This window comes from Xiphophorus hellerii, chromosome 3 (genome assembly GCF_003331165.1).
Source record: "Xiphophorus hellerii strain 12219 chromosome 3, Xiphophorus_hellerii-4.1, whole genome shotgun sequence".
Taxonomy (NCBI): Eukaryota; Metazoa; Chordata; class Actinopteri; order Cyprinodontiformes; family Poeciliidae; genus Xiphophorus; species Xiphophorus hellerii.
This window is the reverse complement of record NC_045674.1, coordinates 15,488,345-15,513,165: the sequence shown is the minus strand read 5'-3', so window position 1 is coordinate 15,513,165 and position 24,821 is coordinate 15,488,345. Positions and strand designations below refer to the sequence as shown.

The 24,821-nt window shown below is 42.6% G+C and overlaps 1 protein-coding gene across 1 annotated transcript; it reads left to right on the top strand.

The window, feature by feature from the left end:
• The first annotated feature begins 5,756 nt into the window (after window positions 1–5,756).
• efna1b (ephrin-A1b) lies at window positions 5,757–23,513 on the top strand. Its single transcript, XM_032558744.1, has 4 exons — window positions 5,757–6,014; window positions 21,448–21,743; window positions 21,840–22,022; window positions 22,140–23,513. The coding sequence occupies exons 1-4, from the start codon at window positions 5,917–5,919 to the stop codon at window positions 22,259–22,261; spliced, it is 699 nt and encodes a 232-aa protein (XP_032414635.1). The 5' UTR covers window positions 5,757–5,916; the 3' UTR covers window positions 22,262–23,513.
• Window positions 23,514–24,821: the final 1,308 nt, after the last annotated feature.

Genomic DNA, 24,821 nt, shown 5'->3' with positions numbered 1-24,821 from the left:
CAGCATAATTCTTCAAATCAAATTAATATAGAAAATATTAATTCAAGTTAAGTAGAAAATGGAAATATGCCGCCATAAAACAAAACAGGCAGCAGCATTAGAAATCAGAATACTCCTGTAAAAGCCATAATGTTTACACAGATTGTTTCACAAACTTGTTTAAATGACTTACAAGCCCTTTCTCTCCCATCCCTGTTTAGCAATTATTATGGTTTGGTGTGGCTTAACACCTTCTTTTTACCACCTCTTTTCTTTTACTGATTTCTCAGTAACTTCTTTTCAAAAGTTTCACTCTACCTTGTTTTGATTGATTTTTTCCCCTCTTTTAATAAGCCCTTCTACGTCATATTTCACAGTCTGTGTGTGTTTGAAGAAAACCCTCTAAGTCTTTTGACAGAGGTCCCTGGCCAGCTCTGATCCCTGCCTGAGGCCAACAAGATGCCAGCAAAGAAGGAGTATAACAGAGAGGCAGGACTGAAAATTTAATAGGCTAACAGGCTGAGGGGGATCTGTCTTTATGTATGTTGTAGTGTTCCATGCATTCAAGGGACTTTTTTTTAAAATTTATGCAATTTTCTTGTCTTCTTTGTCTAGTACGTGTGTAACCCAGAAAAGAAAACGACCCCTGAAAAAGTATTATAAAAAAGTAACTGCACTTTCCAGAAGCTAATTCTAAATATTTATTATGTTAATTCAATGAGAGCACAACCCAGAGAAGAATGAATGATTTTCTCTTCAGCGTGAACATCATAGTGGTAACAAACCAAACTAAAAGAGGAGCTGAACCCAAAAACACAATTTGACTTGATGAACAACTAAAGGAACATTGAGCTCAATAGGACTTGGGTTTAATTTTGGATATACTGGCTTGTTATTATTATAATTATTATTATTATTATTATTATTATTATTATTATTATTATTATTATTATTGTTATCATTATTACTATTATTATTATTGTGCTTGCTAAATGTGATTGTTGAACTATTTTATTTGATCTTTTTCTAACTAATTATAACAATTTTTTGCTCATTTCCTGCCCCCAGCTAATTCATTTCACACTCACCTTAATTCCTTTTGTAATATTGCAAAACCTAGCTACTGGTCCATAACATCTAAATTATTTCAAATTATTTCCTGCAACTAGGAATACATGAGTCTCATGAACAGTCAAAACTCTGTGGTTTGCTTCCTTCTACTAAAACAATTATCATACACCTTGGTTGAAACAAAACTAAGTATCATCAGGAACCAGTAGCGCCACAAGTTCTTTTTAATTATACAGGTTATGCAACTGTGGTATTTCAACATTAATCTAAATAACTCGTGGTAGATACCGTGAAGCCTGGAGACAAGTTCTTTGGAAACAAACAAGCCTGATTTCCGCCCGTTGAATGGTTTGTTCGGCTGTCAGTTCTTCCCCCGACTTCCTTTAAATCCACTTTCAGACCTGTCAAGTTTTCCATCTCCTCAAACGCTTTCCTGTCATAATTTTTTTTAAACTTTTTTTTTTTTTGCCCCGATCTTGGCAGCCTGAGTGTGCCTGTATGGGCTGTGGGAAGACCGAGTGTCATCTGCGGTTTCTACTCACAACACTGTCAAAGATGAAGACTTTTCCTGTTTGTGTACATCCACAGAATTCATGTGTAGAGAAATGGGTAGAGCTGGCAGAGGAGACCCCAATTAGCACACTGTTGGCTGCTGCAGCAATAAAATGGAGGTGTATTTGTAGACTGTGAATTTCTGAATCATTCTGGTACATGTGATGCACTAGATAAATGGATAGTGAGGAGAACCCATGCATGAGCAGCGGAAGTCTGCTGGCAATGAGGGGACACTCAGCAGTCTCTCTGAGTGTTGTGTTCAAAGTGAGAACTGGGATCCTGTTGCTGGTACTCCGAGGTCAGTGAATCACAGGCTAGTTTTGGAGCTGCTGAGACAGTATTTTCATTTCTGACGTTCCACTTTGGAAATCAATCCATAGGTCGGACGTGTAATGTCTCCAGAGGGCAAGATGTTGAATATCTTACTTTGCACAACTACCAGTAAGCAAGAAATTGATAGTACTGTATACACTCCAATAACTCAGAAAATGATAGAATATTTGGCTGCCAAACTATTAATTGTTGAGTCTGTTATGCAAAGAGCTAATAAGTTGTTGTCAACATGGCTTTGTCTTGTGAAGGAGGTGTAGATCAAGTATAAGTGCTTTTTAGAAACCTAGATCTGTTTGAGATTTCTTATTTTAATGTTAGAAAATTAGGTGTTTCTTTAGTTGTCCCTTTGTGCTTGAACTAATCCAGACTACACCTTCAATTGCAGCGTTTCAAAGTTGGTGATTGACCCTATATTCAGCAAGTATTCACTTCTAGTGGCAATTAAAAAAAAATAAAAAATCTAGAAACTTTTTTGCTGCTATTGGAGAGTTAGCACCAGCCCCGAAACATTGTGACTTACAGTCAAAATGGGATGTAAATATAAAATCTCACGTCTCTGGATAAATCACAGTATTTGATTCATTTATTTATAGTGTATTTTACCAATTTCTTGTCCCCCAAACAGTTTTTTTTATCTCAATCAAGGGATCCATTCAAATTACATCCACATATAGAGTTTGCATTATGTTTCATGAAATTCAATAATATCATTATTTGGTCATTGCTTTGATATCTGAGTAGTTGTTGTGTAAATTGTGTAGGATTAGCACTTCACCTTCTCTGTAATACTTTTGTTGCAAGTTGCTGAATACAGACAAGCCTAAGTTCATTTGGAAAATTCTGATGCTGATTAGAATTTCTATAAAACAAAGTTTCAGTTTAAAAAAACTTTTATTCCTTGTTGGGATCTATTTCTAATGAAATGAACCACAAAATATGGATTAGTCAAACCTGTGGCTATGATTATCCTTCACTGGTCATAGAATCTTCCGATTTGTGAAACCTTTGCTCCATTTGTGGAAACAAACAAAAAAAGTTAGTTTCACTCAAATATTGTTGAAAATCCTGTTCACCATCCTGAACCCTGTGTTGTGTATTGTGTTGAATTGCCTCCTGGAGGTAATCTTACAGCCCAACTACTGATTAGTAGTATTTCTTGGTCGTTTTTATGTCTTGCCACTCCTATTTGGGAGCTATTACAGAGTGGAAAAGCACCCCCTCCCCACTGCCTTCAATATCTATCCTGAGCATGTGTCTTGGTGATCAGAGAGCTAAGACATGTGTGTGCTTGCCCAACCAAGCTTTGGGACAGCTAGACTCTATACTCATAACACTCAGACACACAAAGCTCCTCACCAGATCACCTCAGCATGAGTTCATCCCTGCCCGAGGGTAGCCCCTCTCCTGCTGAGGCCACAGTCTCGCAGACATTCAACACTCTGGACTTTATCTCCTCCATCTGCCAACTTTTTTTTATTGTAGTTACCTGTCTGGTGACACAGCCAAGTGGAGACTCTGAGATAAAACTCACTGACAAGATGATAATAATGCTTTACTATCTGACAAAACATAATCTGTGCATCTGCATGTCTGAGCAGCAACTTGCAGGAAAATTGGGCCCACACATGCTTACTTGTAAAGATTTATAGGACTTAAATGCAGATAGTGCAAAACATTGAAGAAAAAACATGCAACAATCTATTGAGCTGCAAAAAGATAAAGAGAGTAACTACAAACAATACAGTTTAGTCCATATTTACAGGCTGCATCACATAAATACCAAGTAAGCACAACATGCAATTAATTGCAACACAAACTTCGTCATAGAGGCATCTAGCTTAACTTTAAAGCAACTGAGAATAGCGTTACAACACATAAAAACAAATATGCCATCACCAAATCAGACTGGCACAAAACATTGTCTGTAGGATTTTACTTTATCTTTGTATTCTAGATAAAAAAGAATTAGTGTTTACAACAGTAAACACTAATACTGCAGAGGAAATATTTTTAGCTTATGCAGTGATATAAATGGTTAAAATCACTTAAAACAACAACATTATGAAACTAATGCTTACATGTTCCCACAGAGATAATTATAATCCTTCTTTGTCATGCTATAACACAGACTGGAGACATTTGTCATAAAAAAAACTGTCACATGTTGTGCAGCTTGTTCCAGGGGTTTTATAACTTTAATGTAAGATTTTAATGATATAGTTCTAAATTTTTGTAGTGAGGTTCTGTTATAATGCCATAGAAAGCCATTATCAATATAACTTTCTCCCTCCTGGCTACTTTTTGCAGAAGAGAACTTACTTTTTCTTGTTTGATGATGATATCTGTTGCAATTTATCACCATCTTTTCTTAACCTTGTCTTTGTTTTCCATCATTCTTATTTACCATCTATTTCAGTGATCTTAAATATTTTGTCCATCCAAATTTTTGACAATTCTGGCCATCAAGGGTAACGACAGTTTGTCCAGAGATATTATCTATATGCAGTGCATACACTATTGTTGCTTTAACTATTGCATCTAATCATGCGATATGATGACTACAATATTATGACATTAATATTGCAATTACAGCAATTTGATGGGTTGAGCAGCTCCAGTATAAATCCAATGGATCCCAGAGGTTGATGCTAACCGCTTTTCTGAGTGGCTAGACCACAGCAAACAACTGTGTGGCACCAATCCTAAAATTATCTTTGGGCTTTTTACAGATACTGTTTTTATTACATCCACTGTCATGTTTGCACTGGGTGTTTTAATATTAGTAATAGGAGCAAAATCTGTCATTTCAACCAGCCTCTGTTGGAGAGGATAAACAGCTCCAGCCAAAGAACTGAGGTTTTATATGGATATAAACCCTCGTCATTGTTGCTGGCACGATGCTAGAGAGTTGTTTACTCCAGGTCAGATATTAACTGCTTATAACCTTCACACAGAACCTCTCTTTGGGGATCCTGAACCAGCCCTTTAAGATACACCAAAGAAAATCTTAAGTTTATTATCTGAATACGCATACGTAGTATAGGATCGGCTTTTAACTGCTTAGGGCACCCTGCTGGCGTGGGGCTCAAAAAGAGCTTGAATTCACAAAGGACAAGTAGGAAAATACAGCAATGAACATGTACTAAAGAAAGCATTCAGAATTAAGTTAACTATTTAAAGCTAACTTAATAGGCTTTTGTTTGACCTGGGAAAACATTTATGGCTAAACGTTTTGCAGTTACCTTTTTATTTTTTGTAGTTGCTTTTGTTGCGCCCTGAACAGAAAAGAAAAGAAAAAAACATCTTTGTTAACATATTGTAATGTAACACAGTGCAATTCCTGTGTGTTTAGAAAACCTTGGCTCCCTATTCTGGAAATATTTTACACAAACTATTTAATGTTATTACTGGTCATATTTATGTATTTTTCCTCTTCAGCTTAACTGAAAAGTAGATCTCCAGTTAGATCATTTAATCACGTATTAAACACCATTATATTATGAGCTAAAAAAGTAAGTTTCATATCTTAATTATTAAAACTGATATGGACCAACTTCGAAAAAGAAATAATTCAGTGTCTTTTTCGAACTTGATGCTGATATGTACATACAGGATTTTTTTTTCTTTGAACAGAAAAAAAAAATCATCACTTGTTTTGCCTTAGAGCAGTTCTGTATCTGACTACGTTCCTGGAAAAGACTGTCAGCCGCAGGCGAAGTGGAGGGATTGGATAAGGTGGGAAAAAAATGAACCTGTATCCTATTGGCTACTGAATAAGTGGGCGGAGTCACGATGAGACAAAACAGACAAGTTGCGCTCGTAAGAGACAGACAACAGCTTTAGAGTACAAGCGTCGCCTTCCACGAGTGCTCACTTTTTTACGCGCATTGAAATCTTTCACTGAGGACGTTTTCTTTAAAAATAAAAATCTAAATATTTTTTTCCAATTAACCGGCTGAGGAGAAGAGAACAGAAGCCATGGATGTGGTGTGTCTGATGTGTTTGGCGTTGACCATCGGTGCGTGGTTTGCCTCCGCGGAGCGGCACAGCGTCTATTGGAACAGCTCAAACCCAAAGTAAGTGCTCAGATCGGGGCTACACTTTCTCTTCCTGCAGCGCGGAGAATAGCAACTTCTAAATTTGATCAGTCACTGTGCACGTCTCATTTAATTGAAACTGTTCTTACCGTTTTTGCTATTTCTGTGTGACCACATCCAAAAATGGTTTTAATTGTTACTTTCATAATACCGCTAAGCGTGTAGGTTATTGTTTGGATACCCTTTTTATTAACTTTAAGGATGCTATTCAGTGGTAAATTTTACTCCAGGAAAAATGATTGACAAAAACACATCTGGATACTGAAGTATGCATGATTTTACAAAACGCAAAGTTTTTTTGTATATTTTAATTTAAATAAACCCTCTTTTAATGCGCATTGGGACTAATAGCTTCACAAGAAGCACAGGAATTCTGGACGGATTAGATTTTATGGGAGCTGAGAAAGTTTTGACAGAACTTGAGAGTGAAGCAGTAACATTTCATTCCGCCCTTTAACTGTCAAACATTTAGTCGCAGTCATGCACAGTATAAGTGAACACTTTGAACAAGAAATTTGATGAAATGTTAATGAAGATAGGGACAAAACAGGAAAAATACAAATATAAGTACTCAAAAAAACCTGATTAGTAACCTTTTGCCCCATTTGACATCATCAGAGAAAAGTGTGCATTAAAGCTTGGTATCATGAGAGTAGTTTACAACAAACTGGAAAAACAACGGGAAAATCTGAATGATATGATGCTTTTCAGGTGGCTAGGTGAGTTTGAGTGGTTAGCAGTTTTAAATATGTATATTAGAATCAGAGAGTGGATGCCTTGACAGATGGACACATTCACCACTATATTTAACTGTAACACATAGACTCAGACATACTCTAATAGTAAAAAATAGACTGGCGAGTATGAACTTGGCCCATGCTGTCTGCGTGCTCTGCACCTGTGTGCGTGCGTGTGTGTCATGAAAAAGGCGTGTCTATTAGTAAGTGGGAGTTAACTGCCTAATGCAAGACAAGAAAGAAAGAAAGAAAAAGTGTGTTTTTCCATCGGGGAGGATTTGTATCCTGCAGAGACCGTGAGTCACATATAGTGCTGATGATTTTGTTTTGAGGTCAGAAATGTAATGCTATCCGGCCACTCAGTGGGATCGATCAGGCTTGACGTATCTCAGCACGATTTATTGAGCTTTTAGCGTGGGGGGGCGAGTCATCTCAGTGAGTATTATTTTGAAATCGAGCTGAAGGACGGTCCCCGAGTTGTTGTTTTATTTTTTTTTATCTGCTCCCCAGAGGGGTCGATTAAAACCCATAATCGAGAAGCAAAAAGGGCAAAACCATTACGGACAGTCAGTCTTGTCTTGAATACATTAGTTACTCTGTAATTGCCCTTCATCAATGAAAACAAGGGTGGTTAAAAAGGGAAAAACAATGGGTGTGATAATTTAATTGGAGACCTGAAGGTAAATGCAGTGTGCAGTGCTTGCATCATTTGTAGTGATTCAACAATATGCCTAACACCTAACTCACCTCAGACAGACTGAACAGGTGGGGAAAAATCTGGTTCACAAGACCTGAGGAAAAATGTGTAACCAGGGTCTGATAAAACAGAGATCAGGGCCGGCCTTATTGACAAACCTTGTGATCACTTAAATGCCCCCTGCTGACCTTGGAAACCTAATAAGGGTCTTAAATTCAGAATAGACAGGCTGAATAATTCACTGATTGTACAGATAGTAAAGACTGGCATCATAAATGGTACGTTAACTGTCGTAATTCAAAGATACTTTAACAGCTCTAAACTAATGAATGAATGTTGTTCAGTGGATTCTTTGTTAAACTTTCACTTCCACTAGAACTTTAGAAAGTTGAAAAATGTACTCAAAACTGTTAGTACTCGGAAAATATTTGTCAAACATTACTTAAAATGACCATTGGACACCCTGCTGTTTTCTATATAAATAACTTCAAGTTGTGGAAACCAACTTAAAACTTAGGAAACCAATTGACAAAAGCAAGGTCGGCGACGCTGAGGTGGCTATGACTTTTACTAGAGGTGGGTCCCAATGTGAAATTCTGTTTGTGGGTTCCTACAATCTAAAGTCGGATCTCGAAGGGATATTGGAGCTCATTGGGATTGAGTTTAAATAAGACGGGGCAGGCAGATGGAGGGGTAGGAGAACGAGAGAATGGCCCGATCAAATGGAAAGTCAGATCTTGTGCGCTGTCTCTAATCCGACCCTGGACTATTTTTGCTGTCAAATGGGGGTTGCGTAACCAAACGAGGGGGTAAAAAATGATAGAAAAAGACTAATCCCTTCTTCTGCGTGTCTAAACATAGACTGACACAGATAAACTAAACAGAGAATCAACTTTTAGTGTCATACCCTCTATTAATGTGCCCCAAATGTTAGGAAATCAAGATAATTCTTGGTCTTATTTTATTTCCTTCCAAATGTATTCTTTTCACTATTTCTTTTTCTATTGCATCCCACCTGCCCTGAACCATCCCCATGTGATCCATCAGTCTGCTGTTAATCAGACTGCATTGATCCATCTGTACGCTCCACAGATAATTGATGCTAATTGATCCTTGGCCTAATTGTGAGGCTGCACAGATTTATCTTACAGGAGGAGGACAGTGACCAGATGGCAGCAGTCTGCTCATTCATGTTGGGTACTATAGAGGCATGAATAATTTGCCATCTTGTCAGCAAGCCTAAGGAATTGTGGCCTAATCCCTCACACTGATTTGATACACAACTGTGTTTGCATGCTACTTTTTCTTACGTGACAGGTGAAGTCCTGTTTTTCCGCTACGTGTCTTGGCTTGTACAAGCGCTTACTAGTGCTTCTAGGGGAGAGGTTGAACTTACGCTGGCCCTTAACTGGGTTTAACTGGCAGCAGGCGTATTTTTGTTTTGGACTGACAGCACATGATTCCACCTGAACGTCAGAGAGCGAGAAAGGAGTGGCCTTTTTACCGTAGGCAGCCTCACCGAGACTTGACGAGTGTGTGACTCACACACACACACACACACACACGCAGTCCGCTTGGGGGGTGTGGGGCAAAAAAGGGGAGGACTTGGATGTTAATATTAGCCACAGACAGCATTCCAGCCTACTGTTACTATACTCAACTCTGTCAGCTGTGCGTGCAAGTGTTTTTTTCTCCCTCTGTACCTGTCTGTTCCTCTCCCCAGCTCTCCAACAGCTGGGTTTCCTCCCATTTTGACCCCAGGCCTTGCAGTTCTTTGTCTCTTTTTCTTATTAATAGTATACGTCATCTTATCTCTGTTACAACACCATCATCATCCATCTTCAGTGGACTGGGTGTTCCAGATATAATTTATCAGGTGTTTGGTGTAATGTAATATTCTGCTTATCTCAGCCTTGATGCTGATGCAGCAAACAGGTCTGCCGCTGGACTATATGTTCCAAGTGGTAAAGGTGGTTGATGTCACCCCAACCTGGAGATGCACCGATTAGAAGAACCAATTTCCAATCTTTGATTTTTGTAACCCCAAAACCAATTATCTGACTGGTTTTAGAAATCTGATTTCTGTTTAGAAGTTCTAGATTATCTGCTGTATGCGAGAGCTGTTGCTGTTAAACAGACAAAATTACAGAAAACACACTTAAAACCCTTTTAGAATCTGAAATCATTGCTTAGCATGGCTAGTGCAACGAGCATTACTACATATTAATATATGCTCTTTCCATTTCTTCTCTTCACTTTTTTAATCTTTATTACATATCCACCACCATCTCCAGAGCCATGTACTGTCTTCTTCTAACCTCACCAGAATAAGAATGCAAACCCATACTAGCACATCCTCAAACAGTCAGATTATAGTTTCTAATCTGACCACCTGACCTAGAAACACCAAATTTTTATCATCCAGCCGCTATATAATGCAAGATGTGGTGATGTAAGCTCTGTTCTGTCAGTCTCACAATAATCCCCCTGATGAGATTCATCGTGTAGAAGCACAATCACATACACACTGCTCTTCCATTCATAATCAGGGCCCTTTATCAGCATCATGGCCCAGCTGGTATAACTATCCTGTTGCTTTATATACAGAGCCAGCCTGGGATGCTAGTAAATAGAAACGTATATACTTGTGTCTTTATTTTGTCCATGGAGATAGTGTTCTGTCATTAAGGTATCCATGCACCTCTGTTATTTGTCTTCACTTCATTCTCTTGCTTCCTTATCTATAGTCCAGACTTCCCCCACACACCCAGACCCCCCCTCCCACGTCTCCCATCAGTTTCCCCTCTTTCTCACAGACCTTCCTCTGTTTTGGCCCCAGTAGTTTTCCACTATAGTCCTTCTCTGCCAACACAGGAGAGGCCACTTTACACATAATGTTGTCACATTACGAGTGAACAAGATTATATATGTGTGTGTGCCCGGGTCAGTCATAGCATTTCATGCATACTTGCATAGTAGAGCAGACTGGTGTCTACAGGAAGCTCACTGTCGCCCCCTGAAGTCATAGCTGGGAACATTGGGACACTTGCTCTTACAATTACTCTTACCTTATTAAATCTTTTTGAATAAAAAAATATATTTGATGAACAGATTATATTTTTGTGTTCCCCACTCTCACAGCATATTACAGGAATAGGTCAGGACTTTTGAAATTATGTTGTCTTAAGTTATGAGCACTTAGTAACTCTAAAAACATCACAGCTTTATATCCACACTCTATTTTCATCAGATTTGCATTTGCTGATTATTTACAAAGAAGCCAGTAATTATTTACATGAGTGTTACACTGCAAATGTTTTTTCTGTATGAAACATGTACTAAAACCATGAAAAAAAATGTAAATACATTTTGGGTGTCGCAGTGAAGGGGAATGAAATAGGAGGAGAGGTAGCAGCCTGGGTATAGGTTGAGGTGAAGAAAGGGGTTTGTGTTGAGAAATTAGCCTGGATGAAGAGCTCCAGTTTATTATGTCAGCCTTAAGAGACAGGACAAAGAGGGAGAAAGCGTGGGGGTGGGCTGGATGTGGAATAATAAAAGAGAAAGGGAGACTGAGGGAGGAGAGAGTGGACAGTGATGGATGAAGGGAGGGAAGAGAAGCACTGTTGTTGACATGGGTTAAGGTTCTCAACTTGCATAAGTATCTTTATGCATAAATGAGACCCCAACTCAATTATAAACTGCAACGTTGAACTCTAAAGATGTAATAAAAACTAGTTGCAAATAGCTGCAATGGTGGATAGTGGAGGAAGAATTCCCTCCTGTTAGATTACGATGGAAGCTAATATAGAAAGACTTTTTAGATTGGCTATTATGTGGCAGCCCGCTATGAGAGACTAAAAACCCATTAGGCCTCCTGACAGCTCGTGTGAAAGGAGGTGTGAATCTGTCATACCGCAGCAAATTAATAGCGTATTAAGTTCAGACTTCACAGTGAAAGTGTGATAAAGCAGTATAAGAAATTTGATGAGTATGCCTTGTGAGAAACCATCCGAACCGTAACCCCCCTGCCTGGTTGTGACATTCCAGAGTGTGCACACTTTCTACTGATTACCTGCACAGCAGATGCAAGAAGGATAGGAGGAGGGGGGTTTCTGGCTTTCTCCTTGAATGCTTTGTGTGTGTGAGGCATATATCACCAATGCTGACTTGGATGGTAGCGTCTGTGAGCAGTTGCGACTCTGAACTCTAACCCCTCGACCCTGACCAGCAGTTTGAAACTCTCTCTGGAGAGGCGGCAAAAGACAGACGTTCCTCTGTAAGTAGTTTGCCCAAAACCAGTGGGGGCTCTTCAGGGGTGCAAATGGAGGTAGGGGTGGGAAAAGAGAAGAGGAAAGCAGGAATGACAGGAAGAAGACAAAAACAGAAGAGTATTGCAATGACAATGGCAAGACTTCAAAGCATCAAAGAGACAAGTGTTGAAAAAGCCACCTTCTGCAACAACCATTGCAGCTGTTTACTATTTTATAACCCCCCTGTAACCTAACAAAGGGTGCTGGTCATTTTATCCCCTTTGCCAATTTTTGAGCCAGTTCGTACCTAATATGTAATTCATACATTTCATACCTAATATGAAATGTATGAACAGGAGGGTTTATACCACCTTGGCAACTGACAATTCAGAGTAATTATTTGTATTTTACCCTGTGTATTGCATGGAAATTGTGGTTATTTAACTTGAATATGTCATGTTGAGTTTTACTTTACGAACCCACATGCAAGAACACAATCAGAGAGAACGATCAAGTGCACAATAATCAGTTTATTGAAGTCAGGGGAGGGGTCAGGACGCGACTCCTGGTGCAGATGACCGGGTCGTCTTGCTACCAACAGGAGAAGCAGGGTCAGAGCAGTGAGGAGAAAATCCTTCGGGAATATTCCAGAGTCTGTCTTACTTGGAATGAGGGGGGTTCCACCAGAGAGGGATCGACGAGAGGAAAGGGTGGACACACGAGGGGTGGCTTCTGACCGGTAGCACCGACAGCGTCGAGGGAGGACACAGGAGGTAGGGAATCCACAACGAGGGGAGCACAGGCGCGCACTGAACTCGGGGAGGACTGCTCTTCGCCAGAACCGCGAGGGAACAGCAGGATATCTGACGAGGAAGACAACAAAGGGTTAGAGCGGAACAGATCACAGAGAGCCTAGTTCTGGAACGAGTTGTTACCGAAGTAAGCAAACACTCAGGCGATGAGACGGAGAGGAGCTGCTGCTTAAATCCATAATCCACGCCCTCCAAAACAAGCTGCAGGTGTGTAGACGGGTTGAACTCAGCAGCCTTCCAGGGGCTCTGTCTGTTGGCGACCTCTGGTGGATGTCATGAGGAATGCCAGTTCCAACGGCAGGAAAAAAAAACTCAAACCAAAAAAAACCCAAAATAAAACGGAAACAAAATGCAGACCCTGACAGTACCCCCCCCTCAACGGACGCCACCTGGCGGCCGAGCAGAGGATGAGGGCTGAGAGTCCCAATACTCCCTAATGAGGGTGTTATCCACAATGAACGATCCTGGGACCCAGGAACGTTCCTCAGGGCCGTAGCCCTCCCAGTCGACGAGGTACTGGTAGCCCCGACCCCGCCGCCGGGAGGCCACTAGCCGACGGACGGCAAAAACGGCGTCGCCCCGCCCGTCCAGGGAGGGAGGAGGGGGTTCGGCCGGAGGGCAAAGGTCACTGGAGAGAACAGGTTTAATGTGGGACACGTGGAAGGTCGGGTGGATACGCATGGATGAAGGGAGTCGGAGTCGCACAGCCGCGGGACCCACGAGCGCCAGTATCTCGAAAGGACCGATGAATCTAGGGGACAACTTCCTGGACATAGATTTAAGGGGAATGTCACGTGTAGACAACCATACCTTCTGCCCCACGGAGTATGTCGGGGCAGGGATCCTACGTCGGTCAGCGAGTCGTTTATTACTGGCGGATGAGTCGTTGAGGGCGGAGATGGTGTCCTTCCAGATCTTGTGACTCCTGCGAATGTGGTGCTGGACCGATGTGACAGAGATGTTACGTTCGTCACCCGGGAGGAGAGGAGGTTGGTATCCCAGGACTACTTCAAAGGGAGAGAGACCAGTAGCTGCAGACGTGTGGCAGTTATGTGCATACTCTACCCACGGAAGGTGCGGAGCCCAATCATCAGGGTTGGTAGAGGTGAGACATCGCAGGGCGGCCTCCAGCTCCTGGTTCATACGTTCAGTCTGCCCATTGGTTTGGGGATGATACCCGGAGCTGAGAGACACCCTGGCTCCCAGGGCGGAGCAGAACTGACGCCAGACCTGCGAGATAAACTGGGGCCCGCGGTCGGAGAGGATCTCCTGGGGTATCCCATGCAGCTTGAAAACATGCTTGATGAGTAGTTTAGCTGTCTGAGCAGCGGTGGGTAGTTTGCGTAGGGGGACAAGATGACAGGCTTTGGAAAAACGGTCGATGATTGTGAGAATAGTGGTCATACCTTTGGACCTTGGGAGTCCGGTGACGAAGTCGACAGCGATGTGGGACCATGGTCGTCTTGGTATGGGTAGCGGCTGTAGGAGGCCCGCAGGGGGTCGGTTGGACGACTTGTTGCGTGCACAGACTGCGCAGGCGGAGACGTACTCCTTAACGTCCTTGTGTATCGATCCCCACCAAAACCTGCGATTGACCAACCCTATGGTGCGACTGACTCCAGGGTGAGCAGAGAACTTGGAGGCATGAATCCATTGTAGGAAGCGGGCACGGACAGCGGAGGGAACGTACAGTTTACCTGGAGGGCAGGCTTCAGGAGGAGGCTCGGTTTGGTGCGCTTGGCGGATGATGTCCTCCATCTCCCACGTTACTACTCCGACCGTGCAACTAGGCGGGAGAATGGGAGCCAGGCTTTCCTCCGAATCGTCAGGGGAGTGTATCCTGGACAGGGCATCTGGCTTTACGTTCTTTGAACCTGGACGATAGGAAATGGAAAGGTTAAAGCGTGCGAAGAACAGAGACCAGCGAGACTGGCGTGGGTTGGATCTTTTAGCTGACTGGAGATAGGCCAGGTTTTTGTGATCGGTCCAGACTAGAACGGGGTGTTCTGCTCCCTCCAGCCAGTGACGCCACTCCTCCAAAGCCAGTTTTATGGCCAGCAATTCTCTGTCTCCCACATTATAATTTCTCTCAGCTGGAGAGAGTCTGCGGGAAAAAAAAGCGCACGGGTGTAATCTCTGATCCTGCTCAGTGATCTGGGACAGAACGGCCCCCACCCCAATATCGGATGCATCAACCTCCACTACAAACTGCTTACTTGGGTCGGGTTGAACCAGGACAGGGGCCTTGGAGAACCGCGACTTGAGTTCAGTGAAGGCGGCCTCGGCTTGTGGAGTCCAACTAAACACCCTCTTTGTGGAGGTGAGAGCTGTGAGGGGGGAAGCTATCTGGCTATAGTTCCGGATAAACCTTCTGTAAAAGTTGGCAAAGCCTAGGAAACGTTGGAGTTGTTTACGCGTTTCAGGCTGAGGCCAGTCCAGAACTGCTGCGATCTTGTCCTCTGCTGCTCTGATCTGTCCGCTCTCAAGGACGTACCCCAGGAAAGTTACTGACGGGCGGTGGAACTCGCATTTTTCGGCTTTCACATACAATTTATTTTCTAGTAACCTCTGGAGAACTAGACGGACGTGTTCTTGGTGCTCCACCAGGGTCCTTGAGTAGATAAGGATGTCATCTAAGTAGACAAAGACAAACACATTAATGAAATCTCGGAGGACGTCGTTCACAAGGGCCTGGAAGAAGGAGGGGGCGTTAGACAAACCAAAAGGCATGACCAGATACTCGTAGTGCCCCATAGGGGTCTTAAAAGCGGTCTTCCATTCGTCGCCCTCCCTGATGCGTAGTAGATGGTAAGCGTTTCTAAGGTCCAGTTTCGAAAAGACGGTTGCCCCTTGAACAGGTTCGAAGGCAGAGGAGAGCAGGGGTAAAGGATACTTGTTTTTGATGGTGATTTGATTTAGGCCTCTATAGTCGATGCAGGGCCTCAGAGAACCATCCTTCTTCCCCACAAAGAAAAACCCAGCACCCAAAGGGGAAGACGAGGTACGGATAATACCTGCAGCGAGGGATTTATTTATGTAGTCCTCCATGGCCTGGCGTTCGGCCCTGGAGATGTTATACAGTCTACTGTTAGGTAGAGGGGCCCCAGGCAGGAGGTCGATGGCACAGTCATATGGTCTGTGAGGTGGTAGAGAGAGGGCTTTGTCCCTACTGAAAACAGTGATGAGTTCATGGTACTCACTAGGGACGGCGGTGACGTCGGATGGATCCACCTCATCCATCGTGGAACGTGTGGGCTGCGAAGGAACAGCGGAACGGAGACAGGTGGTGTGGCACTTGGAAGACCAGGAAGTAATCCGTCCCTCAACCCAATCTATCTGGGGGTTATGCTTGAATAGCCAGTTGAATCCTAGAACTATGGGGGAACTGATAGTGGGAAACACATAGAAAATGATCTCTTCAGTGTGGTTACCAGAAATTAGCAGGCGTAGTGGCTTGGTCCGGTGGGTTATCTGGGGTAGACCCCTCCCGTCCAGGGCAGCGACACGGAGAGGAACTGGTAACGGTTCAGTAGGCACGGAGAGCTGGTGAATTATGTCGGAACTGATGAGATTTTGTTCGCAACCGGAATCAATGAGAACTGACACAGAAAGTGAGTCATTGTTGGCGAATAGGGTGACAGGGAAGGTGAGACGGGGTTTAGGAGTGGACGGTGCCGGCAGTTTCCCCGCCTTCACTGCCGGACCTGCGGGTTTAAACGTACAGGACAATTAGCAATCACATGGTTCGGCTCACCGCAGTAAATACAGAGCTGGGAGCGTAACCTCCGTTGACGCTCCTCGGGTGTGAGCCTCGTGCTTCCTATTTGCATGGGTTCCATACATGGGGCTGGGGAAGGAGGTGAGTGCTGAGCAGAAAGACGACTACTGGTTAGAGAGGTGCATGGAGAAGAAACTCGACGGGTGCGTTCCCTGGCTCTAGTACGGATTCGGTTGTCCAATCTTATGGATAAGTTTATGAAATCGTTCAGGGATTCTGGCTCATCCAATGTGGCTAATTCGTCCTTTATCTGCTCGTTTAGCCCATGGAAAAAGGCGCTCTTGAGAGCTACCATGTTCCAGCCAGATGCGGCCGCCTTGATCCTAAAGTCTATGGCGAAATCAGAAACACTCCTCTGCCCCTGCTTTAACCCGTGCAAATCTCTGGAAGAGGATGTTCCTTCCGTCCCCTGGCAAAAGACCTGTTTTAACTCAGTTAGGAACTCGGGGTAGGTACATCCATAATTAACTGCGGTGGTAAACCGGGCTTCGGCCCACTCTAAGGCTCGGCCTGTCAACAAGGATAAGACATAAGAAATCTTACGGTCATCATTGGGAAAACTCTGTGGCGAATGGTTGAAGACAATGGTGCATTGGAGGATAAATCCTGTTACCTTCTTGATGTCACCAGAAAACTTATCTGGAGTTGCCGGGCGGACCTCAGAGAAGCCGGAGCGGACGAGCGGATCCGGGGCTAATGACGGCGCGGATGGGGAAACAGAAGGTTGATTTGCGTCCTGAGGTAATGAATTCTGTAGGAAATTTGAGAGTTCAGTTAATCGTCGGTTAGTTTCAGCTTGGCGATTTCCCAGCTCTCTCAGAGCTGAATCGTGGAGCTGAATGAGGGCTTGTTGGTCTGATAACGCTCCTCTGATCGCGTCTGCGGAGGTCGTAGCTTGGCCTGAGTGTTCTGTCATGTTGAGTTTTACTTTACGAACCCACATGCAAGAACACAATCAGAGAGAACGATCAAGTGCACAATAATCAGTTTATTGAAGTCAGGGGAGGGGTCAGGACGCGACTCCTGGTGCAGATGACCGGGTCGTCTTGCTACCAACAGGAGAAGCAGGGTCAGAGCAGTGAGGAGAAAATCCTTCGGGAATATTCCAGAGTCTGTCTTACTTGGAATGAGGGGGGTTCCACCAGAGAGGGATCGACGAGAGGAAAGGGTGGACACACGAGGGGTGGCTTCTGACCGGTAGCACCGACAGCGTCGAGGGAGGACACAGGAGGTAGGGAATCCACAACGAGGGGAGCACAGGCGCGCACTGAACTCGGGGAGGACTGCTCTTCGCCAGAACCGCGAGGGAACAGCAGGATATCTGACGAGGAAGACAACAAAGGGTTAGAGCGGAACAGATCACAGAGAGCCTAGTTCTGGAACGAGTTGTTACCGAAGTAAGCAAACACTCAGGCGATGAGACGGAGAGGAGCTGCTGCTTAAATCCATAATCCACGCCCTCCAAAACAAGCTGCAGGTGTGTAGACGGGTTGAACTCAGCAGCCTTCCAGGGGCTCTGTCTGTTGGCGACCTCTGGTGGATGTCATGAGGAATGCCAGTTCCAACGGCAGGAAAAAAAAACTCAAACCAAAAAAAACCCAAAATAAAACGGAAACAAAATGCAGACCCTGACAGAATAAAGGATATCTACAAGCAGGTCATTATTTTGGTTTGGTTGAATGCCATTTGGTTGGTCTGCGGTCATAATCTGTCATATTTCAGAAGAGTGAATTGGCCTAGACACTGATCAGAACCAAAAGAAATGGAAACAAAGCAAACACTCAACTTTCAGGAAATTATTTGCTTTTTGATTAAAGTATTTAAGATGTATCTTCATTAAAAAATTAATAATTTAACAAAATGGCACAGAAGGAAGAAATGGTGACACATGAAAGGGGTTTACCAACTGGTAATAGGCTAAAGTGACCAGGAGACTCTTATAATACACACCTCTTAGTTGATGACGCAAAAACTGGAGTAGCTCCGCTGTGAGAAATGACCTGCAGAGGGGAACAAAGACAACAACCTTCAACCTCCTCTGTTTACCCACACCTCCATCTCATGTAAGACATGAACACACAAGGGACTATGCAAGGCCTCAATGAGCAGATGTGTTCAGGAGCCCGGGGCACCACATGCCCTGGATAAGGGTCTTCAGAGAATCTCAAAGGAGAGCACACACTCAAAACCCCAGCGCGTAGGAAGAGGAAGCGGTGTGTAAGTAGGTTTTGAACAACTCACACACACCTGGCTCTGAATCGCTCAAAGGACTGAGCTATCAGGTTTATTGCATCTCTCACTCTCCTGAGAAATCCCAGTCGGAGGTGAGCGTAGATGCGGGAAGATGAGCGAACAAGTAAAAGGAGGTTGGTGGAATTGGAAAGGTTTTCATCTTGTGGTGACATTCGTGTTGGCCAACCGAGATGATACAGCCAAAGGCCCCTCAGCCATACGGATGCACACATTAGACAACTCCACATTAGTCAGGGCAGTGAAAGCTCCTCGGAGGTTTAAGCAGAGAGGTTGAAGGGGCCCTGTAGCCTTCAGGCAGTCTGTCTTCGGGGAGGCAGAGGGTATAATTACACCCCATTCAATCCTCCTCCCCTGCTTTTGCTCATAACACATTGGTCCCAGACCCCTAACAGCTTTTAATTAGCTAGACCATTGGAGGAAGGGAAAAGGAGGAGGTGAAGAGAAGGATAAAGAAGAGTTTTCTTAAAAGCCCAAGCCGTGAATTAAATTAGCAACAGAATCTTTTTGTTCAGTTGGCTTTTGACAAGACTGTGTTTTAATGCAGAGCCAGGCCAGACCGCTAACAAGTAGGCGGTGTGGGGAGGAAAAATAAGGTGTATTCCATACAATTTTAAGCTATTCTTCACTTCAGAAGGAACCACTTGAGACCTCCAAACGCCTTGTTTGCTCCAGTCCTGTTATTATGGCTTGGGCATGAGAAAACAGCGGAGGGAAGTGAGAGGAGATCTGAGTTTATCTGGCCAATTTCGCTGCTACAGATGTGTCTATTGTTTCTGCAGAAGCATTTGCTATGGCATCCAGGCACAAATGCATATTTACACACCTTTGCAAAAGAATTTACACAACAAAGACCTTTACTTAGGGGGAAAAAACCCTGATTATAAGCAGAAGGTAGTAATCAGTCTTATTAGCCCTGGATAACAAGTGCAGTGCTGTGCTCTGCTAACAAAGCGTGTTTTGACAGGTATGTTAGAGCTAACCAATGTATTACAGGCTTATGGAGGAGAAGGAAGGAAGGAGGGGTTAGGGGGCCCTCACATGGAGCCTGGGTGTCTGACTTGGCTGGGGTGGGGGGTCCTGACAGGAGTCACAACAACAGGTCGCTAAAAGGAGGTGGGGTGGGATCAGAGCCAGCAGGTCTCCGACTTTGATGACAGCGTTACTGCAGACATAAACAAAGGCAGACACACAGGAGCTGTTTTCTTGTCACTTTTACGTGCTACAACATGCTACAAGCATCCAGATGCACCTTTTTAAAGGGTTAGTTTAGGATGTAAGGTTCTATTCTAAACTTAAAATGTTACATTACATGGTTAAAGTGGACTCCTTGCGTCTTAAAAGCAATCGAATCTCAAAGAGATTGTAGTAGTTTATTCAGACACTATTTCAGAAACATTAATTAGTCTTTGTTTTGGAATCAGGCATTTATTAATGCAAAAAGCTTACAATTATTTACACAAAAAAATTGCACCAGCAGCAATAGTGAAGTGAAAAAGTAAAGTATTTCCTGTCAGTGTAATAACTGTTTGATATAAAATAGTAGTATAAATGGTAAATGGCCTGCACTTTTATAGCTTTTTATAAAGTCCAGAGAACCCCAAAGCGCTTCTACCTTCAGTTATTCACTGAGACATTCACATGCAGAATGTGTGCGGAAAGAAAAGAATAAACTACGGTTTCCTTAAATCACTGTAATATTTCTGTTTTTACAACGCTTTACTTGTAATCCAAAGAGTTAGTATTACAGGAAACACTTAACATGTTCCATTCTCAGTGCGCAGAGTCTTTAGGCCCTCTGAGGATGTAATGGGAGTTGTGTGCAAATAAAAACCTTTCATCGCCTCCTTTTTCTGGCAGATCTTACAGAAGGAATAACATGTCAACTAGACGGCCTCATCTGCTTTGTGTTTGTAGAGGCAAGACTAGTTAATTTAATTTTTACATATAAATTGCCCCTTCTCCTCTAAACCCATTAATTCCGCTCCAAAACCGGAGGCCCCTACTGATTAGCAGAAAGTAAATGCATAACAGCAGCTTTTCGGTTCTCACTAAACAATCTCAGATGCGCTTGTGGGGATTAAAGGGGTTTATGATGATGTGTCCATACTTTATCAGGACACGGGAAGCATAGGATGCCAGCAAAGAGGCTTGAAAGAAACAATAAAATGAAGTAGAGGGTGAAGACAAAAAACAGGGACAGTAGAATATGACAGCAAATTACAAACATTCAGGTAAAGAAAGTGTTTAAAGAGAGACTCGGGATGGCTGCATCAAGGACCAATATCTTTCATGACTGGTGTGGCTTTTATGCTGTATTTTTGTTTGTGACAACCAGTGGTGGAAATCTAGAGAAATCAACTAGAGAAATCTCTAAAACATTGTCTTTAATCTCATTAAAAAGACAGGAAGAGTAAATTAGAACATTTTAGAAGTTTTTAACCTTGCTATACCTTAATGCCTGGAACTGACCCACACTTGTGGTTGAATAGAGAAATATTATTTGGGGAATGACGTAAACTTATTATTTTCCACTTACTTAATGGCAGTTAAAAAGGGAAACTCCATTTGTGAGGAAAACACAATGGAGAGATGTGCAGTGGGTATAGTGTGTGACGTTTGTAATCTTCTGGGTGTGTTTTCTTGTCTAAAAACAACATAAACAGGTCAAGCCTGATTGGGCTCCTTCTAATTCTGTTGCTGAAATCAGTTTGCACACGCTCACCGAAACAAAAACCTCCTCACATTGTGTCCTGCATATTTAACCTATCCGTTGACACGTGTTATTTGTGTGAGACTGTTGTCAATTGCCGCACGTTAGAGAACAGATGATATGAGAAAAGCTGGGGCATTTGTCACTAACCTCTTCTCCCACCTTCTCTCTAAAGCTTCCTGTGGGATGACTACACGGTGAAGGTGCGCATCAATGACTACCTGGACATCATCTGCCCCCACTACACTCACGAGGAAGTACCATCGCATTCAGCAGAACGCTATGTGCTGTACATGGTGGAGAAGGAGGACTATGACGTGTGCAAGCCTCACTCGTTTGATCAGCTCCGCTGGGAGTGCTCCAGACCCTTCGCTCCCCATGCGCCGGAAAAATTTTCAGAGAAGTTCCAGCGCTTCACGCCCTTCACACTGGGAAAAGAGTTCAGGGCGGGGGAGAGCTACTACTACATCTGTAAGTCTCACAAGAAAAATGAGAATTTCACATTTGCTGTGATCTTAGACTTTTATTTGACTAAAAACGTCCCTTATTCTTTCTTGAAATCTACAGCCAAGCCAATGCATCACCATGGCAGCGACTGTCTGAGGCTGAGAGTCGATGTCGTCGGACACAAAGGCTCTGCAAAGGCTAATGGAGACAAATCCAAGGCAGAGGAGAGCCAAAAGGAGGAGGAAAAAATTACATTTATTGTTGCTGGAGGAGTTCACAACCCCTCCAACCGACTCCCAGCAGGTGAGGACTGATTTTAAACAAAACAGCTCAAACTGGACTTGGGCCTCAGATCAGCTCAAACTGGGTGTGTTTACCATTCCTGACTGATGAAATCCTGTGCTCTCTCCCTTCTCTCAGATGACCCCGCTGTCATGGAGCCAAACGTCCAGAGGAGCATCGGCAGCTCTGCAGCACAGCTGGTGTCTTTGTCGTTCTTTTTCACCATGACCCCTGTCTTATTAGCCATGGCGCTGCACTGAGGCCCACCATTAATCCAAAAACAGACATTTTCAACCCGATGCAGGATGTCGGGACATGAACACTGAAATTTTTTTATACATATCTATTTGTGAGTTTTTTTTATACGAGCATGGACAGTATATGTTGTTCAGTGTGTGTTTGATGTGTTTGTGTGTGTGAGTGTGGAGCGTAGATCGCTCCAAAGAAGAAAAAGACCTGCAAGATATTTTTTTTCATCTTTAACTTTTTTCTTTAGTCTTGAGGATGAAAATCCTCAATTTTGACAATTTAAGATGCACACACTTTTCAGTCATCATGAACAAAAGCTACAAGCAGAATGATCAAAATATGAGTTTAAAACCACATCAACCTTTGTGATCATGTGTTTTCCGATGTTCATGCCATTGGTACAGCTGTGCATTTTCTTACCCTACTCTGTTGTTTTTTCCTCCTCTACATGTAGAGAAATTATTGTTTTTTTTTACTTGTTTGTAATATTGTTGTCAGCAGCTACCAAAGTGGTAACTATAATGTAGGATATGTGTAATGTGTAGCACTCAGCTCCTTATTCAGTTTCAGTCATCTAAATATCCCACGTTTCCATGTTTATCAAAGAAAATGTTTGTCAGAAGGTCAAAATGGAAGATATTCACATTATTTTAATTTGAAAATAATATTTTTACATGGAAAATATTTTTATTAATATTTCCCATATAAAGATATTGCAACCTTTACAATCCAAAGAGCAATTAGTTCACTAAAATCTACCTTCAAAGACCAGGTTGCTAAATTACTACTACATACAAAAGTTTAATAATTAACAAACACAAAATGATTTCTAAATTTGTTTTTGTTTATCTAAATCTGTCAAAAACTATCAGAATTTTTCAAATGGCTGTTTCTTAACTCCCACCTCCTTATGTATCAACATAATTTCTCACAAGGATGAGAATTACTAATAAAGGGAACAAAAATTATTTGAAAAGTTGTTTGACTCTGGTTTTAGGAGCTGAGCTTCATCAGTACTTCATCTCATTTGTTCATTTATCCAATCTTGACCTTACCTGGTACACTGGTTTGTGTTTTAATCCTGCTCATCAAACCTCAACGTGAAGGGTCTTCCCAGAATAAGGTTATTTTCCTGTTAAAAACACGCTTAACTCATTTTTGTTGATGTTTATATGTAAAATTGTACATAAAGAAAGTTATGAAAAACTGTTTTAAGATGTGAAAAATCTTTTGTGAAATAAAAAAATGAACATGCAACAATGACTAAAATCTGTCTGGTTTTTATCATTGTTGTGAAATGTCTGATTGCAGCAACCCACCTCGGATCTTTAAACCCCTAGGAGACTATAAAGATTTTGATGGATGACACAATATTTTGGCAAAGCTGTCCGTCTCTCGCCTGATGAAGCCTCTCCAAGTTTCCACCCTCTACGCTTTCCAAACCCCAGTTTTCCCATCCCCTCTCCTTTCATCTCCAGTGTACAGCAAGACCTGGCTTAGATTTCACAGTCTCAAAACTAAACACTAGAGCCCAGAGGTCGCTTGAAAAGGAACCAAGGAGTCCAGGAGAAATGGGGCCCGTAAGCTAACTGACAACCAAGTGTAAAGGTGTCACGTTTGTGTCCTTGCCCTCGGTCTTTTTCTCTCTTTTCCTCATTTTAGCTTCTTCACACACCTTCGTTTGAGGTAAAGCCGAACATCCTCCTACACAGCTGGATGTTAGAAAGAGGCGCACAAAAGCTCAGGCCTGCTAACCTCAAGGATCGCTGAAAACTGTCAAAAGTCACTACTCCTTGTAAAACCACGCAGCATACATAGTCAAAGTCAGGCCGTGAAACAGAACTGTTAGTTTTTCCATGATCACGTCATGCCTACATCCACTGCCTGATGATCACACAACCTTAAAAATTATTGTGTAATTGCAAGAATAGTGTGTTCAGAGGGTTAACACAGGACAGGGGTCAACTTCATGCTCAGTACAGAAACCAGATCTCGTCACTGCATCAAATTGTGGATCTCTGCAGCTCCTCCAGGGTTACTGTGGTTCCATGGTTGCTTGTCATATCAATGGAGTCTTTGCCCCATTTTGGTCTTCATGACGCTGTTTGTTTTCTACAATTCTCAAACCTCTGAAGCCCTCACAGTAGCTTGTCAACATTGGCGTCTGAATGTGTGCATGAACGGATGAATGACTGAATGTAGTATGAAGCGCTTTGGGGTTCTCTGGACTGATAAAGTGCTACACATCTACAGGCCATTTACAATTCACAGAACAGCTGGATTTATGCTAAGATTAAATGTTGATCTCACAAAAAATCCAGTAAAATATATAGACATTTGTAGTTGTAAAGTTTCAACATGGGTATCATTCACAGAGTAATAATGCTTTTTGCAAAGTACCACAAAAACATTAATATTACAAATATGTTGGTTATCTTTGCTAACTAAAAAGAAGCACACTTGTTTGATTGATTTAGCATATGTAAGAATTTGCATTTGATTATTGATTCAGCTGAAACCTTATGTCATATTTAGTCACAGCTCATTTTGCAGCAGTCACTGCCTTCATTG

Coding starts and splice junctions, on each gene's coding strand:
- efna1b (XM_032558744.1), top strand. CDS start 5,917: ATGGATGTGGTGTGTCTGATGTGTTTGGCGTTGACCATCGGTGCGTGG. Junction 21,744..21,839: donor GGAGAGCTACTACTACATCT/GTAAGTCTCACA, acceptor TGAAATCTACAG/CCAAGCCAATGCATCACCAT. Junction 22,023..22,139: donor CTCCAACCGACTCCCAGCAG/GTGAGGACTGAT, acceptor CCCTTCTCTCAG/ATGACCCCGCTGTCATGGAG.